The following is a 17,792-nucleotide window of genomic DNA, read 5'->3' on the forward strand; positions in this document are numbered from 1 at the left end:
AGTCTTAATTTTTTTCATTATGTTTTATTTGTTTATTTATGCATAAAGGGAATGGGGTGCAGGCCGGAAGTATGGAGGTGAGAGGATTCACCAGGGACAGAGTGGGGAGCAGAACAGGCAGATCGACACAGTACACGGCTGGGGGGAGCAGCGGGTGAGACGAGAGGTCTGCTGCGCCCTGTGGGTCAGCTCCCTGGCCAGGGATGGAACGCAGGCCGCAGCGGTGATAGCGCTGAGACTCAACCCCTGGCCGCCAGCTCAGTGCCCCCTCACTGGCTCGGGAACTACGCCCTCCTTGCTGGTGACGCGGCCAGCGGGCGCTTACTGCCTCTAACACCTGTGGCCAGGCCGTTGGCCCCCACGCCTCCCTCCTCAGTCCCCAGCACAGGGCTTATGTCCTCTGTCTCTCCCTAGGAACACCCCAGGGCGACGCAGCCTAACAACCCTAGCTCCTCCCCAGCAGATGCCCAGGGATGACAAGCCCAATCCAGGAGCAGACGCCAGGGCTCAGTAGAAGGCCTCCTACTTCCGGGAGGACACACAGAGCAGCGCGGGCCAGGGATGAGGCCCGGAGCCCGTTCCAAATTCCCCTGCTCCAGGGTCTGCGTCCCACAAGCAGCGGTGAGCTCTAGCAGCTGAGATCAAGACAGGACTTGGAGGTCTCCTCATCCACTAACCTCCTGACGCCGCCTGGTGCCGTCCAAGCTGCTTCTCCACCAACCAGTGAATCTGGAACTTGCCTTGGTGCTTCACAAAGCCAAGTCCTCCCTGTAGTCTAAGCTCAGTGCCTCGAACTACGTCGGTTTCATCAGCCCTGCCTCTGGCAGGCACCAGCTCTCACCCCACACAGCCCTTCAGAAGCGGAGGGGGTAGCGGAGGGGTAGCCCCTCTCTGAGGCCAGGCAGGGCTGTACCTGGCTGTCCAGCCTCAGCACTTGCTGGTGCCTGCTCTGTTTTCCATTGTTGCTGCCCCCCCACCCTACAGCCCCCTGGTGTGACCGGTCTCCCGTATCCTATCCACCCTCCACTCCCCCATCCCTTGGTGACTCATCCCTGCGCTTCCCAAGGAAGCCCCCACCCTCTGCCCTTTCCTCCCCTTCCATGAGTGGAAAATCCACCCCCCCACCCAGGCAGGCCTGCCCCCTTCCTCCCCAGCCTCCAGCCCATCCCCCAATGCGCAGCTTCCTTTCCAAGCAGAGGGAGCAATCACAGTCACAGGGCAGGACGGTGGCTTCCTCTGCTGGGAGGAATTGAGGGGCTGGGCCCCCAAAGAGGCCCCTGGCTTCCCCCTTCCTCCGGGCAGGGGACAGAGAGACTCAGGGAGAAGGCACCGACTTCCTCTTGTCTGGGACCGAGCATGCCTGCCCTTTGCAAGGGGGTCTGGGTCTCTCACGCAGAGGAAACCAGAAGCGGTGAGAGGGAGGGAAGGCCCAGCGACCAATCAAAGGCAAGGTGAGGTGCAAAACCAGCGGCTCCCCGGGGGCCACTCACAGGCGGGGGGGCCATGGCGGAGCTGCAGCAGCTGCAGGAGTTCGAGATCCCCACCGGCAGGGAGGCGCTTAGGGGAAACCACAGCGCTCTGCTGCGCGTGGCCGACTACTGCGAGAACAACTACCTGCAGGTAGGTGGGGGCGCCCCAACCCTCAGGACGGGGTGTCCTGACAGTGCTGTCCTGGGCCCGGGCTCCTATCCAGACCTGGCTCACCCCAATCTCCCCAACAGGGCCCCTGACCCCAAGCCACCCACACGCGGCCTCTGGGCCCTTCTCTCTCCCAGGGCCACGTCCGTCCAGGGCCACGTCTGTCTGTCCTGTTGCCAGGCCCCGGCCCAGCACCATACCCATCCTCGCTTTGCAGTCAAATCCTGAGGCACAGGGAGGCGTCCTCACACACATGTGCCGTGGCTCCCTTTGCAGGCTCTCGGGGGGGCTTCAGAGGACCTTTCCAAGCATGTAGTGAACTTGAGGTGGGCAAGAACAAAGTGCTATTCCTGATACTTGAGGGAGAGCAGCGAGACATCAGACCAAGCTGGTCACAGGGACAGGACTGATGCGAGGGAGGGATGGACACCCCTGGGGCGCAGGACAGGAGGGGCCACCCCAGCGGTTTTCTACATTGTATGAGAAGGTTTTTAGACCGGGAGGAGCAGGGAGAGGGAGACTTAGCAGTGACTGAGCACCCCTGTCGTTTCATGGATCCTCATAGCCCTCTGGGACATGTAATGTTGTTCTCGGTTCATAGCTGAGGAAACAGCAGCGAGGGAGGCGACCTGGGCCAGGTCACACAGCCCGGAAAGAGTAGGATCACTCAGGCCGGGCCTGGCGCGCGCTCTCTCTCTCTCTCTCCTCCCTGTCCCCTGCTCCGCCTCCCTGACAGCCCCAGTGTCTTTAAGACAGTTGATGTGGTCTTCTGCTCTGTTTCTCTGCTCCCTTAAAAACTACAGGCTAGCCCTGATGCCCTCTGGGAAAAACTTTATTTTTCTTATATATTCTAATCAAGCTATAGGAAGAGGTGCAGGGACCTCCCCAAACAGCATGGGTGTTGGGAGAAAAAAAAAATAGACCATGAAGGGAGCAAGTGCTTCTGGGAAGATGGCAGATGAAAGCACGTTGGCAGGCTCCCGAGCGTGCCTTGGGCTGGTGCCTCGCCACATCGCCAACTTCAGTGAGCACCACGCTTCCTTCACTGAGCAGACTGAGGTTCGAGAGGCCAATTCACTTTCCAAGGTAGCCAAGCTAGTGGCAGAATCTGGACTTGGTCCCTTAATTCTGACTCCAGACCCCACCTGCTCACGCTCCAGTCGACACTACCTGGGTACAATTTCTGTTGGAGATGTTGAGACGGTCTTGTGGAGGAGATGGCTTGGGAGGCAGCTTGGCTCTCTCAGCGCTGCAAGGCAAACTCCTGCAACCCAGGGTAGGAGCACACCTCCGACCCCCTCAGCAACGTCTGTGCATCTCGAAGCATTTCCTACTGGGTTCTACTTTGCACACAGGATTTGGGGAAATTTGAGTCCAAGGTCCAGCCCAGCAGCCTAGCAATGATGGGACCTGTGGTGACGTTGCCCTGCATGGTGGCCACATGGGTTAAATGATAATGTATTTAGATGTTTAGCCCAGTTCTTTAAGAAGGGCAGGATAATTGTCAGTTGTTGCCACTGTGACTATGATTAGTAGCCTCACTTATTAAAGCATGAAAGGTGGATACAGCTAGTAAAGTCCAGGTGAAGCAGTCTTTGCAAAAACACTCAGGGCACTGGCGTCATCACCTGGGGAATTCTGCTTCCTGCACACAGGATGCTCAGCTCTAGGGGAGACCTCAGAAGAACCCCTGAGACCTGCTCCATGGGGCAACAATCATTTACTGCCCCTGAGGATCTGTGAGGAGCAAATGTCTGCGGAGGGTTTGGAGAACTTCTCAGAACTGCCCAACCAGGTGTCAGGAAGCCCTTGGGGACTAGGGGAGGGCAGGCTGAGGTCACCTGCAGGGTTCTAGGTCAGGGTCCACTGAGCTGCCAGATTTGCATGATGAATAATCAGTGGTCACTAAGATGGGTCCCAGAGCTCAGTCCCTCAGTCCTAACTTTGGGCCAAGAACAAAGCCAGGGGCCAGCATGGATCTAGGCTCTAGCATCTAGGACCTGGGTCCGGGGCGGAGACCAGAGGGGTAGCGCTTCTCTAGTCTGGGCCCTCCTCGCCCCACTTGTAGAGGAAGGCCTTGAGCTAGAGCAAGGCCTCCTGCTATCCTTCCAGGTTTTAAGGTCCTAGGCTGATTCCTTTACCTGTTTAAGTCTTCTGATTATGGAGGCACCCAGGTCTCAGCACCTGGCCCGGTAGACCCTATGACTCTGTTCTCTGACAAGCTTTGGGAGCACTGGATGCTCTTGGCAAGTTGGCCTTGCCCAACTTTCCCCAGCCTCCCCTCCCCCTGCTCGAGGAAAAAGGCACAGGCCAGAGAGCCTGTGACCGACCTGAGATGAGGAAGCTGCCTAGGGAACCAAATAACCCAGAAGTTTTGCCCCAACCCCCACAGTCTGATCCAGCACTAAAAAAAACCTCTTCTATCTTCAGCCACTCCCTGCCCGCCCCTCCATCACTGACTGGCAGTGTGACCCTGGCCAGCACCTGGCATAGTGCCTGGCACGTAAGAGGAAGATGCCCAGCAAGTGTTTGGGATTACTTTCAATTCCTTAATTAAGTTACAAAAGCATTTTTTTTAAAGATTTATTTATTTGTGCATACAGAACTGGGGTACAGGCCAGAGGCACAGGGGTGGTGAGAGGCCTCACCAGAGACAGAGAGGGGAGCAGAACAGACAGGTCTACGAAGTACATTGCTGAGGGGAGCAGCGGGCGGGTCAGGAGAGGTCTGGCGCCATGTGGTCACCTCTAGGACAGGCGGGAATCGAACTCATGCGGAAGCGGCTTTAGATTCTCAGTGTTGTGCTTTAACCCGCTGCGCCACCAGGGAGGGCCAGCATTTTTTTTTTTTTAAAGTATTGTTTGTGTGTTGGGCACTATTTTAAGATACCATCCAGAATAAAACAGACCTGCTCCCTACCCTCACAGTGCTGGCTTTTAGTAGAGGGAATAGATAACAAAATGAGTGAACACATCATTCCTGGATGTGCTAAGTGCTATGAGGAAAAGAGAAAAGATAAGTGTGACAGTGGCCATAGAGATTGTGAGGAAACATGTCTGAGAAGCTGAGACTTAGTCATAGGATTCTAGAAAGACGTACAGTAAATGCAAAAGTCCTGAGGTAGAAGCACCCTGGTTTCATCAGGAACCGAGACTTAAAGGCCAGGAGGCTGGAGAGGAGCCAGTGTGCAGAGGATGAGGGTGAAGAGAAAGGCAGGAGCCAGACTTGTGGGTCCAGCGTGGGCCATGGTTAAAAGTTTGGGTTTTCAAAGGACACAAAAACACTGATTCAAAAAGACACCTGCACCCCCATGTTTATTGCTGCTTTATTTACAACTGGACAGACATGGAAACAGCCCAAATGCCCACAAGTAGATGACTGGATTAAAAAGATGTGGTACATATTGGTACATATACACAATGGAATATTACTCAGCAGTCAAAAAGATAAGCATATGCCTTTTGCAGCAACATGGATGGAGCTGGAAGGGATCATGCTTAGTGAGATAAGCCAGAAAGAAAAGGAAAAATACCAGATGGTTTCACTCATAGCAGGAGTATAAAGGACCAGGGGAGAAAATAATAATAATGAACAACTACATACCAGAGACATTTTATGGGGGTGGAGTGGGGAAGGGGATCAAAAATGGGGGGGGAGGGAGTGCACTGGACTATGGTGATGGCACATGGGTGATTTGGTGATGGGAAGCCCACAGGGATTACAACTGAGATGGAAAAAGGCACAAAATGATATAAAAATAAACAGTATTTTAAAAAATATATTATATGTAGACATAATTGCATAATTAGCTGATATGTATAAATACTGTAAAAAAATGTTTGGGTTTTATGCTCAGCCTGTGTGTCAGGAAGCTGTTGGAGGACATGAGTGAATGAAGTCACTTCCTTGTGGACCTCAGTTTCTTTATTCACAGAACAGACCAGATCGCCTGTTCCCAAATGCCAGCCTGCACTGGACTAGAAGCACAGGTGTTAGCTGAGTTGTTTCAACAGTGCAGACTCAGGGGACCCTTCCAAGGGATTCTGGTTAGAAGGGCTGTGGGTGTTTATCCATTAGATAGCTAAGAGTTGCTGCTTGCCCCAACTTCCCCCCCCCCCCAGCTCCACCCTGCCTGGCTGGCTGACTCAGGCCTGGCTGTCTGTATTTCAGGCCACAGACAAGCGGAAGGCGCTGGAGGAGACCATGGCCTTTACCACCCAGGCCCTAGCCAGCGTGGCCTACCAGGTGGGCAACCTGGCTGGGCACACCCTGCGCATGTTGGACCTGCAGGCAGCTGGCTTGCGGCAGGTGGAGGCCCGAGTGAGCACACTGGGCCAGGTAAGGGGTGTGGGGAGGTGCCCTGCTTTAGCCACCAGCAACTCAGCCCGCCTGGGCATTTCCTTCCAGTGAAGTTCTTCACCGCCTCCTTTCATGTCCAAATGCCTGGCAGAAGCCTGGCACATGCCCAATTTTGTGAACCCTTTTTTCTCTGTGTGGGTCAGTGCAGGGCCTTCCCACCCCATTGAAACAGGGGTTCCCGAAGGCAGAGCTCTCTGTTTGTCTGCCACCTTGCGCCAGTAGCTGCAGAGTACTCGGGAACTCGGCGGAGGGACCCTGTCCCCCGTGAACACAGGCGGTGACTTGATGGCGTCCTAGGCCCGGAGGCTGGCTGGGGAGCCACGCACAGCCCTGGGCGCTCTGCCCACGGCCTGCCCCACCTACTGCAGCACACACACCCTCTGGCTTCCTTCCTGGATCCTCGGCGGCGGCGGAATTGCCCCATGAACCTTGTGCACATCCAGTTACACATTCCACGGGGACTGAGCATCACCTACATGCTCAGGGCGGGGTGTGCCTTTTCCTCTCACCCAGAGTCCCCACCCTCCAGTGCTGTAGGTTTTGCTACAGAACCTTCCAAAAGGAAGTCAGTTCACTTATTTGTCCTCGCAAAGGGAGCACTTGTTGTGAATCCCAACCACCTCGGTGTTACCCCCTGCTCTGGAGCCAGCCCTGTCCCGTCCCCTCCGTCTCTTCCCAGCGTCCCCAGGGACACTGGGTTCTCTCCTTTCCCTTTGTTCCTGCTCAGCTAATAATAACCCTCATTCTTGCCCATCAGGAAGTTGGTCCAAAGTGGTTCCATCCTCCTGCTGCTGGTCTTTCCAAATGCTGTAGGCCTTGGGTACAAAACTCACAAATTCTCTGGCCTCTTTCTCCCTTAAGGGAAGGGGCGCTGTAGAGAGGCCACCCCTTGCTGTCACCTCCACCCCCACTTGCAGATGGTGAACATGCATATGGAGAAGGTGGCCCGAAGGGAGATCGGCACCCTGGCCACCGTCCAGCGGCTGCCCCAGGGCCAGAAAGTCATCGCCCCAGAGAGCCTGCCCCCCCTCACACCCTACTGCAGGAGACCCCTCAACTTCGGCTGCCTGGATGACATTGGCCATGGGATCAAGGTAGGGCGAGGAGACCCTCGGTTTTCTCCGCAACTCAGCCTCTTCTGTCTCATGGCTCCCTTCTCATGAGGCTCCCAGTTCTCTTGGACCCCCGCAAACAAACCCCTTTCTTTCCTCATTCCCTGAAGTGATCCCCAAGTCCCCAGCTCCCCAGGTCTGTCATCCTTATGGGATTTCTCTCCTCTTTAAAAATCCTTCAGGACCCCTCCAGCATAACTGAGCTCTGCCCTGCACTCAGATGATCTGCTGAGAGTGCCATCTGAGCACACCCATGGGTGCAGGCTGTGTGAGGGGAAGAGGGGAGGCAGGTGTCAGGGTGTGCATGAGAATCTCTCTCTCCAGCCACATGAGAACAGCAACTTCCTCTGTCTGGAGGTTTGAGGTCACTGCACTGAGCACTCACCCTAGAGCTGCTGCTGGGTGGGGAGGGGAGGGGCTCAGTCACTCAAAGGGAAGAGAGGGGAACAGGACAGGCATTTCTTCCCAGCCCTTCCTGAGAGGTGGGAGAAGACACACACGCACATTCAAACGCACACACATCCCTAGTGACTTCTGTCTTCACATTTGAGTCTTCCCGCCAAGGAAAATGGTCCCCTGGAGCTAAATGACTCTTTGTTATCCTTAACATATCTTCTGCCCCCCAAAGGGAATTGCATCCCTCCTTCAACCCCAGGCTTCCCTACCAGCAAGTTCTTGCCCAACTGAAATTCTTTCTGTTTCAGCTCAAGTACTGTTTGTTTGTCTTCAGTGAAGTGTGGAGCTAGCTGAGGGTACCACTCCCCGTGTACCCCGTCTTTGGGGAAGCCCCTTCAGTGACCTAGTGCTCTCTTGCATGTGGGATTGCAGCTTGCCATTCAGTACCCTCCTCTAAACGTTCTGCCCCTTTCTGGACTCCCCAAGTCAGTTCCACCCACCTGTGCCAGGCTATAAGTATGTGGGTGCTCTCCTTTCCACAGTCCTGGCTGGGATTGGGGTCTAATGGGTGTTAGAGACCACCAGCCAGGCTTCCAGCTCCCTGGGCGCCCAGATGCTGTGGGGGAGGGGCCCACTCAGCGCAGAAGCTAAGCAGAGGAAGTGGCTGGCAGACATGTCCAAGCCGAGGTTTCTGTGGGGGCCTCCTGCAGATGAGGGGCCTGGAGGCCCAGGGCAACAGGGGTGTTGCGGTGGTGGGTGGGAAGTGGGAACTCGCTGTGCTGCGCTCTGGCCCTCCCAGATCTTTCTGTCTTCCGTCGCCCATTTCCTCTCTCATTAGTTGGGGTTGGGTTTCCCTATAGCCATAAGGGGACCTCTGCCCTCTGTCCCCCGCAGGACCTGAGCACTCAGCTGTCGCGGACCGGGACCCTGTCTCGCAAAAGCATCAAAGCACCTGCCACACCCACCTCGGCCACGCTGGGGTGAGGCTTCCAGGCTACCGACGTCTCCCCAGTGGATCCTGAAACTACCGTTTCTCCACGCCTGGCGCCATCAGGCAGCTGCCCCTCCGCCTGCACCCCACCCCTGCTTGCCAGAAGACTTCCTCTCTCCTCACAACTGCCCCCCTCCATCTGCAGGAGAGCGCCCCGGATCCCTGAGCCGGTGCAGCTCCCCGTGGTGCCTGACGGCAAACTCTCCGCTGCCTCCTCAGTCTCTTCTCTGACCTCTGCGGGGTGAGTCTATATCAGGCTTGGGGGAGCGGGCGGCGGGGGGAGGAGGGGTGTCGCGATCTCGCGGGGGCGGGGGCGGGGCTCCTGAGAGGGTAATGTGCCTTCTAACCTGAGCCCTGCTCTGGCTGGTCCGCAGCAGCGCTGAAGGTGTCGGTGGGGTCTCTCAGACCAAGGGGCTGGCCGCACCCCCACCCCCACCTCTCCCCAGTTCCATGACTCCACCCCCTCCACCTGTCCTGGCCTCGGCTGACGTCTTCCTGCCGCCCCCGCCCCCTCCGCTGGAGGACGCTCCAGGTAAGGAGCTCTGGCCTCTCCTTCCAGCTGGACAGCCGGGGGACTTGCTGGCCTTCTCACCTCCAGATAGTCCACCTCGCCTCCCTTGGGTCCCCTACCTCAGTGCTTCCTCCCTCAAGTAGGAGTAACAGGAAGGGGAAGGGGGAGGAAGCGAGCTAACAGAATTGACTGTCTTACACTAGGCTGGTGTGTGAAACTTCTCACCATTTTCTCATTTAAATTTAACCCCTGGAGCTCTTCACATTTTCACTTAACAGATGAAGTGCTGAGGTGAGAGGGCAAATGGCTTGTGTGAGGTCCCCTGGCCATCATGGCACAATCCCGTCCAGCTCGCTGTCCCTCACTGTTTAAGATTCCCATGCTTACTGAGCAGCTACTGTGTGCCCGGGCATTGTGGGGGCCCAGCATGGGTGCCCGGGGAGGAAAATCCCAAGTGGGTAGGCGCTGATCGAGAACAGCAGCACTTCCTGGGCAGCGAGCATGGAGGGGTTCCCTGGGCCATGGTGGACCAGGACCTTCCTGCTCTCCCTCCCAGCCACGGACCTGCCCCAGCCTCTGGACCTGCCCCCACCTCTGGACCTGTCCCAGCCTCTGGATCTGCCCCAGCCTCTGGACCTGCCCCCGCCCCCACTCCCTGATGCGGATGAACTGGGGCTGCTGCCTCCGCCCCCACCAGGCTTTGAGACTGAAGAGCCCAGTTGGGTTCCAGCTTCCTACCTGGAGAAAGGTACTTGACTCCTGAGTCTGAAGGGCCCCAGCTCCCAGGACCAGGGTTCCCCCACTCTACCTCAGAGGTATTCAGGTTTGTCCCCTTCTTACGGCTACGGCAATCTCCTCCCCCATTTTTCTGACGATTTGAGGAAATGTTCACCCAGAAGTCCCCTCAGAATCAGGCTGGGAAGACAGGCAGTTGGCCCAGTACTGACAGCTGAGCTGGGAAGGGTCCCCCCACACACCCTTCTCCCCTAGAGGCTCCCTAGAATCCGTGATGCGGGCCCTTGCTTTCAGTGGGGCAGGAGGCACATCTTACAGCACCCTCTCCTCTTGCCCTGCAGTGGTGACACTTTACCCGTACACCCGCCAGAAGGACAACGAGCTCTCCTTCTCTGAGGGCACTGTCATCTGCATCACCCGCCGCTACTCAGATGGCTGGTGCGAGGGCGTCAGCTCAGAGGGGAGTGGATTCTTCCCTGGGAACTATGTGGAGCCCAGCTGCTGACAGCGGAGGCTCTGTGGGCCACCGACCCAGGCTCCACCCAGAGAGTCCGTAGAGCTGCAGGCCAAAGCCAACCCCAAAGTCAAGGCTGTCTTCTACACCGGCCCACCTCCCTGGGCTTAAGCTGTGTCTGCCCCTTTCCACATTGTGGCAGGGAGGCCCTGGGGCTAGAGGAGATGCCCAGAGGCCCGGAGCAGACAGGAAAGAACCCAGCCAAGGAGTTTGGTGATTTTGTCCATAAAAGGGCCCCCATCCATGCAAGATGGGGTCTCCAGCTGCAAGCGCCAACTTGGAATAAAACTGCTGACTTGATGACTGCCCTGCAGGGCTGAGGAGTCAGAGCAGCGATTGAAAGGTATCCCCGCTGTTAAGGTTCCTGATAATCTCTGCCCCCCCAGCAGCAGTATCGCCCCATCTCGCAGGTCCCCACTTAAGTGCCCTCCACACTTGACCCGCTGCCCCTCTTCAGCTCCTGGTGCACCGTGTTCTCCGTGTCCGAGTGTCCTGTTCAATCTTGGTTCCTCAGGCTGGCTCTCCCCCAAGAATGGGGTCAGCTCCCTTACTTAAGTGGGTTACTCTCAGAGCAGAGATCGCCCCACCCCTCGCCCCTTAGACTGTGGCGCAAGAGATCTCATTCACGTCTCCCCACTTGACCTCCTTTATAGCTCTAAAACACCAAAAAGGGAGTAGGGGCTTGGGTGTTGCTGGCTCTGCTTTAAAACATCATGGCTTTCGGTTCCATACGGGAGGGGAGAACGCGCGCAGGGGAGGGGGCAGCCGGCGCGGGCGACTTTGGTAAAAAGCCCCTGGTCACTTGCTGCATAGACGAGGCTGGGGTGCGAGGAGACAGTCGCAGGCTGCTTGTGGTCCCTGGTTGGCCAGACCCGCGCGGGACTGTGTGCTACCTCGTTCCACCACCAGGAGGCGACAATTCCCTCTGGCTTTTTTTCCTTTGGGGATGCTGGCGGGTGGACCGCGGGGTTGAAGGGCGCAGGAAGAAAAGGGGTGTAGTGTGGGGAAGGTGAAGCAAGATCTAGGCTCCGGGCCGTCGGCGGAGAGCGTCATTTCTCTCTATGGGTTGTCCAGTTTGGCCGAGAGGCTCTCAGGACCCGGGTCCTCTTAAGAGAAATCTAGGGGAATAAGCAAGAGGGTTCGCGGCCCGAGGCTGCAATTAAAGCGGCGAGATACTTTCTCTCCACCGCCAAGGACCTGCTTTCTCCCAGTTCGGAGCACACGGTTTTTGGAAGCGCTGCTGCTGTCTCAGGTATGTGCTCCATCCCGGTTGGGCCTGCACTCAGCTACGGCAGGAGAACTGGGGGCGCAGCCGAACTGGGTTAACTGCATAGATAGGGTCGGCTCCGAACTCCCTCCCCAGACCCAAAATGGACGAGCCTGGAATCCCAGAAATTCCCGGAGGGACAAACCAAAGGGAAAAGGGAGTAATAAAAGTAGGTTTGTCTTTCCCGATCTCCCCCACCCCTCGGCCCGTTTCCACCCGGTCGCTCCGGCGCCCCCAGCAGGCCGCGGTCCTCAGCATGTCTTCAGCACCTGCTGCAGATGGAGGCGCACGTCGGCGGCGGTTTCCCAGGGCACCACACCGGCGCGGAAGGAGCTGGGCTCGGTCTTCTGGGCCTCCTGGATGAGGCGGTGCATAGGGTAGCCGCGGCGCGGGAAGGCCACGTCGCCGCCAGCCAGCAGCCCCATGGGGCAGAAGTCGTTGGCGCCGTCGCCCACGTAGAAAAGGCGCTCGAAGTGCACGCCGTCGTGGGCCCGCTCGCGCAGGTAGTCGCTCAGCACCTTGTGCTTGCACATGTTGGCGGGGCAGCGCGTGCAGCTGTGCGTGTGGAAGGGCCGCAGCGCCAGCAGCCCGCGCGCGTCGGGCCCCGACGGGTTGCTGAGGATGCGGCGGAACAGGCCGTGGTGGCCCGCGGCGCGCAGAGCGCTCTCCACGCCGAAGGTGTTGGCATCCGAGATGAGAATCACCTCGAAGCAGGAGCCCTGCTTGGCCACAAACTGCAGCAGGTCGCCCATGCCCGGCGTCAGGGGGATGGCCTCGTAGATGGCGCGCAGGTCCCGCGGCCGCACGCCCTGCTCGCCCAGGTACTTGAAGACGCGCTGCATGTACTCGTTGTAGAAGCCCTCGCGGTAGGTGGCACGCAGGCTCTCGGGCAGTCGCTGGCCCGGAGCGGCGCGCACGATGGAGTCGTCGCTGTTTTCGTCCACGATAGTCTCATCGAAGTCGAAGGTCAGGAGGAAGCGCGGCGCGCCCTGCGCTGCCATCCCGCCGTCCTGGGAGCAGGGGGGAGAGGAGCAGGAGGAGGAAGCAAGCGAGAGGGGGCGCGGCGGGAGCCGGCCGAGGAGAGGCTTGTTAGCAGGCCACAGCCAGAGGCGCTGGCACTTCCAAGACCTGAGGAGGACCCAAGGCTGGTTAAGCTGGGTGGAGTGCCCGCCCCGCCCTGCCCCGCCCCCAGCCTCCCCACCCACCCGTTAGCACCTCTCCTTAACTGCGCTGGGTTTATCCTCAGGAGTTCTCCCAAACCCAGAAGGGTTCCTCGCACCTGTTTCTGCTTCTCTGCTTCTCGCAGGGGGTTAACAAGGGTTAGCTTAAAAGAGGGGCGAGCAGCTTCCAAGAGGTCACCCCTTTGGGGAGATTTCTGGTCTAGATGGCTGTAGGGAATTACTGCAACCCCTGCTGGAGATGTGGGTACACGTGGGGGGGGGGCTCTCCACTACCTTGTGCCCTAGCAACTGCTCAAGGGGGATGCCCATTCACCCCACTAGAGGAACCATGGCTGGGGGACTGTGGTGGGCAATAAGGAGCCAGGCTTTTGGCCGACTGTTGGCATTATCCCGGATGTGGACAATGAGTGCCAGGTCCCCGGCCCTGGACAGGAGCTAAGTGCCAGTCCTGAAGAGTTTGCAGAGAACTGGATTTTGGTTTGTGGAATAACCAGTCAGGTGGACTGACGCGGGCAGCCTCTCTGGGAGCTTCTTCCAGGCAGATGGGTCTGGAAAGGGTCCAGGGGTGGGACACAGTTTTAGGGCCCTGTGCTGCCAGCTCATCACTAATCACTTGCCAATTCCCTGGGAGGAAGGTGTCAGGTGGGGTTTCTGCCAGAGTCCGAAGCAAGCGGGCAGCAGGAGAAGCAGTGGGGCTTGGGGAGGTAGGAGCCTCCCGCACCAGGCCACGACATACCTGGGAGACAGGTAAGGGAGAGGAGAGAGAGCAGCCGTGGCTGAGACAGCAGAGGAGGGAGCAGGAGTGGAGGGTGATGCAGGGTGGGGAGAGGGAGCTGGGGTGAGCTGGGAGACAGACTGGACAGGAAGACAGAGCGGGGTCTGGGTGCTCCCGAAGTGGTCAGACTTTGCGCCAGAGTCACGCTGACGGGATATGGAGAGGATGGGGGCAACAGGCAAGTGTGAGGGAACAAAGAAAGGCAAGCGACCAGGGACAGCAGAGCCCCAGCGGCCTATCAGTGCTGCTGCCTGTAGGCGGCGCTACAAGATGGCAGAGTGAGCGCCAGGCCTGGCTTCGCGCCGCCACAAGGCCTTTCTCCTGCCTCGGCCTCCCACACCTCTTTCTGGTGTTTTCCTAAGACGTCTGTGGTGCTCAGGGCCTGGCACGTCTCTGCTTCCCTACCAGACTGTTCCTTTGCCCGCAACCTCAGGGTCGCCCTCTGGTCTCACCACCATCTACTGGGAATCTCAGGGGTGGGGCTGACGAGTTGAAGTTGTAAAAGCTTCAGGACCCCACATCTGGGATGGAAGCTTCCAGGGTGGGGTGGAGGCCTGGTCAGGGTGAGGCCAGCCTGACAGGGGCAGGATGGGGCTCTTACCACCTCGGTGGGAAAGTGGGGCTTGAGGTCTCACCTGAAGTGACCCCTAGAGGGACCCACTTACCCTGGACAGGCACCGGAGGCCAGCAACTGAAAAGCACCCGTTCATTGTTGGCATATCACCCTGGTCACCACTTGCAGGACTCTGTTGGCCTCCAGCCGTCGTCCAGAGCTCCTGACAACCACAAAAGTCCATCTGAAGGTGCATCGTCAGCGGGCTTTCCTGTCATTATGTCCATCTGGCCTTATCCCTCTGCTGAGCCCTTGAAATAACTCTCAGGAGTTCAATGAAAACTGCCCCTTGGAACAGGCACAGCACTGACAGACCCCAAGGTCCTTGTTAGGCATCCTCTTAACAACCCCCCGGATGTCTGAAGTTACAGATGACATTACTGGGGACCCAGACAGCTTAACCCATTGGCCCAAAGGTCTCCTACTGCAGGTGGTAGTCACATCTCAAATGCGGCATGAGGCTGGTGCTTTCTCTTGAGTATGATCAGCGCCCCTGTCACATGTTGGTACGAGTTTATTAACCACCTTCACTCACATTCTGAGTCCCAGGAACTCAGCAGAGGAGGGCTGAGGTTAAATAACTCACAGGGGGTCATGCTGTTCCCTGGGGCAAAGCCTGGATCCATGAACACCTGGCCTCATGAGGCCTTGCCTTCCCTCTGCCCTCAAAAGGCAAGGGGCAGGTGACTGGGCTCACTGTCCCACAGTGCAGGGGACTGGGTCATCTGGGACTGACCTTCTAGTGCTGTCAGAAGCCAGCAGTGGGACAGGACTCAGGTTGAAAATTTCTGTGGGATTTGCTATGTGGCTCTGATGATGGGGCTTTCATCTTGCATCTACAAAGGACACCATCTACAGCTCCCAGTGCTCTCCCTAGGCCCCCACTCACCTCCACCCTGAGGTGGAATGAGACCAGAGGCAGCTAGAGCTGGGAGAGACTGGAAGGAGATTAAAGAACCTGGAGACTAGACAAGAACCAAGCAAAGGGCTGGCTGGTGCTGCCCTCTGGTGGTGACCATGTGTAGCACAGCAAGTCCCTCTGACTTTGTCAAGGTGATAGATAACGCTCCACAGACCATCCCGGAGGGCAGGGAGAAGCTACTGCCCCCAAGACAGAGACTGGGACTACCAGGAGCAGGGACCAGGTCTGAGGGAAGGACTGTATTACCTGTTATCTTGATGGACCCATCTCTCCCCCTCACATCCCGACCACATAAGCATTAAGCACTTTCAGTAGGGTTTGGATAATGGTTGCAGCCTTTTCCCTAATAACTTTTAATTAAGGAATTGTGAGAGCCAGAGCTGAATGGGTTAGCTGAATTGGGTAGTGGAAGGGGGAGAGGGCTGGGAGATGAGACTCAGGGCAAGGAGAACATGGGAGAAGGGGAGGGAGGCAAGGGGAAGGAGGTAATTAAAGTTTGGGGGGCTGGGGTACAGCCAGGTCCTATCTGGAGGGAATTCTAGCTTTCCCAAATCCTGACTGATATCATGTCTGCCCAGGGCCAGGCGTTCAAGGAGAAAGGTCAAGGGATGCCACTCCCATTGTAGAAGTAAACAGGGACAGACAAGTGTCGGGTGTGGGAGCAGCAGTCCCAGCAGCTGCCCACGGGCCAGCTTTCTTTGCTTTGCCCTTGTTTCATTTTCTCTAAGTTGATGGAGTACTTTACTACTTTTAATCACTTTCAAAACTCCTAATTTCTCTGAGCTCAAGACAGTTTTTTTAAATCTAATAATAGTAGTTAGGGAAATTAAACATTTATTGTTTGGTGAGTTGCCCTTATTTCTTTTAGTCCCCAGGGAAGAGAGCCAGGCATCCTGGGCTTCTTCCCTTAGTTACTGAGAAGCCCATGCTCGTGGGATGTCCTTCACCCTTCGCGCCCCAGTCATTAGAGGGGGCCCCACCTAATTGGAATCACCTTTAAAAAGTTACTCACCTCTGGTAGCTTTGCCCAGAGTGATCAAATCGTTTTGTGGTTGCCAAAGCGGGTTCCTCAGAGAAAAGGGGGACAAGCTCCCTGAGCTGCTCCTGCAGACTAGAGCAGAGAAAGAAGGGTTTCTTTGGGGTGTCAGGGAGTCCACCCATATTCTAGAAAGAGGTACCTGCCCCCAACTCCCCAACTCCTGCTTTCTCCTGTCTTTTACACAAATGCTCTTAGATTATATCTGTGGGAATGGGGTGGGAAGACCCTGGAAATGGGGGAAGGAAACAGGCTGTCTTAGCATAGGTCTTAAATCTGAAATTCCTGTTAATGGGCTAGGAAATAATATTGTAAAAGCCCTCTGCAAAAGACCAGATTCCCTGTGTATCAATCACTAGAAATCAGAATGAGTCACTAATCTGGAAATCTTTCCTCCCCCCACACAGCTCCCAACTTCAGTCTCTTCCTTGCTCACCAACACAGGCGGCAAATAGGAAAAACAGGCCCAGAGACGTCAAGCTAAATTCCTAGGGGTCACACAGCATCAGGATTAGGGTTCAGGGGTCTTAGGTTCCTCTTGGGAAAATTGTAGCCATATCTTCCCAAATTGCTCTGGGGAACACCCCTTCCCCCCCACACACACACCGGCTGTGCTGACAAGCTGGCCTTGATGCCTGGTGCCAGTGAAGACACTGGGACCAGAAGTCACCTCTGGGCTGGCCCTTCCTAGGTAAGGCAAGCTGGGAGGGATCCTCACTGGCCAGGGAGGTGGCAGCTGCTGGTGGAGTGGGGGGAGATATTTTTAGAGGTGGCTGGAAATCAGGCACTCTGGCACACCCCCAGCTGGCGGTGCTTCCCAATGCGGGGCGGGGGTTGCGCAGTTCGGGGAAGTCGAGGGGACTCAGGTGGGTGGCGGGGAGCAAGGGGGCACGGATTCCTTCACTTTCTCCAAATTGGGGAAGGAGGCAATACCCGGGCACCACGCTCCTGGGGTGAGCGATAGAAGGGGAATCATTCCTCGGCTCCAGGGAGGTCCCCCACCGACACACGCGTGAAGGAGCGCTCTCAAACTCCCCACAGCCCCCACCCCACAGTGGGACCCCAGCCCTCCCCTACCTCGGGAAACCCAGAACTCACGTGGGGAGCGGCGGCGGCAGAGGTCTGTCCCGACTGAGTTTGGAGTGTAAAGAGTGGGGAGAGGGGCTAGCTGAGGTATTTGGGCGCAGGATGGAGCAAGGGGTGCTTACAGAAATTGAGGGGACGCGGTGTCTTATCCGCCCCCGGATTTCTGGGCTCCGGCTCACGAGTCCCTCCAGTCCCGAGGGGCGGTGGATGATGTGCGCCTGAGCCGTCCCCTGCACCTGCCCCCCATCCCCCCGGGCCGCCGCCGCCGCGTCCCCTTTAAATGCCCGGGAGCCGGAGCCCGAGCCGCGGCAGGCGCTGCGGCTGCCGCAGCACCCCGGCCCACCGCAGTCCCCGCACGTCACAAGCGGCCGGCCAATCGCCGAGGCGCCGGCGCACATCAAAGGGGCGGGCCGCCAGCGGACCACGCCCCCGGCGGCCCCCGAGGCGCCCGGAGTCGGGAGTGCTGGCGAAGGTGGGGCTGGGCGGGGGAAGGGGCCGGAGGGTGGAGAAGCGGCCGACCGCCTCTGGCGCGCGCGGTTGGGGCACCCTCTGGAGTGACTGCGAGGTTCAGTGTGAGTCCCGACCCGCACACCTAGCAGCGCCTGGGCGCCGGACTCGGTCGGCCGCGGTCTCCAGGACTCCGGTTCCTGCGATTT

General features: G+C 57.6%; 2 protein-coding genes across 3 annotated transcripts; one reads left to right on the forward strand and one right to left on the reverse strand.

Annotated features, from left to right (window-relative positions):
- Positions 1–1,010: 1,010 nt before the first annotated feature.
- Positions 1,011–10,611, forward strand: ABI3 (ABI family, member 3). Its single transcript, XM_004684311.2, has 9 exons — positions 1,011–1,620; positions 5,809–5,976; positions 6,915–7,091; positions 8,400–8,485; positions 8,642–8,737; positions 8,871–9,002; positions 9,180–9,198; positions 9,581–9,755; positions 10,084–10,611. Exons 1-9 carry the CDS (start codon positions 1,504–1,506, stop codon positions 10,245–10,247), a joined length of 1,134 nt encoding a protein of 377 aa, XP_004684368.1. The 5' UTR covers positions 1,011–1,503; the 3' UTR covers positions 10,248–10,611.
- Positions 10,612–10,888: 277 nt separating this feature from the next.
- Positions 10,889–17,332, reverse strand: PHOSPHO1 (phosphatase, orphan 1). 2 transcript variants are annotated; one of them, XM_004684313.2, is made up of 4 exons: positions 17,259–17,332; positions 16,027–16,125; positions 14,145–14,255; positions 10,889–12,533 (listed from the first exon to the last, which is right to left on the reverse strand). In XM_004684313.2, the coding sequence occupies exons 3-4, from the start codon at positions 14,196–14,198 to the stop codon at positions 11,775–11,777; spliced, it is 813 nt and encodes a 270-aa protein (XP_004684370.2). In that variant the 5' UTR covers positions 14,199–14,255; positions 16,027–16,125; positions 17,259–17,332; the 3' UTR covers positions 10,889–11,774. The 2 variants fall into 2 exon arrangements, with proteins under 2 accessions (XP_004684370.2, XP_012582182.1); XM_012726728.1 differs by having other exon boundaries at positions 10,889–12,651.
- Between the last annotated feature and the right edge of the window lie 460 nt (positions 17,333–17,792).

The sequence above is a fragment of the Condylura cristata genome, unplaced genomic scaffold (assembly GCF_000260355.1).
Source record: "Condylura cristata isolate star-nosed mole 26May11 unplaced genomic scaffold, ConCri1.0 scaffold00017, whole genome shotgun sequence".
NCBI lineage: Eukaryota > Metazoa > Chordata > Mammalia > Eulipotyphla > Talpidae > Condylura > Condylura cristata.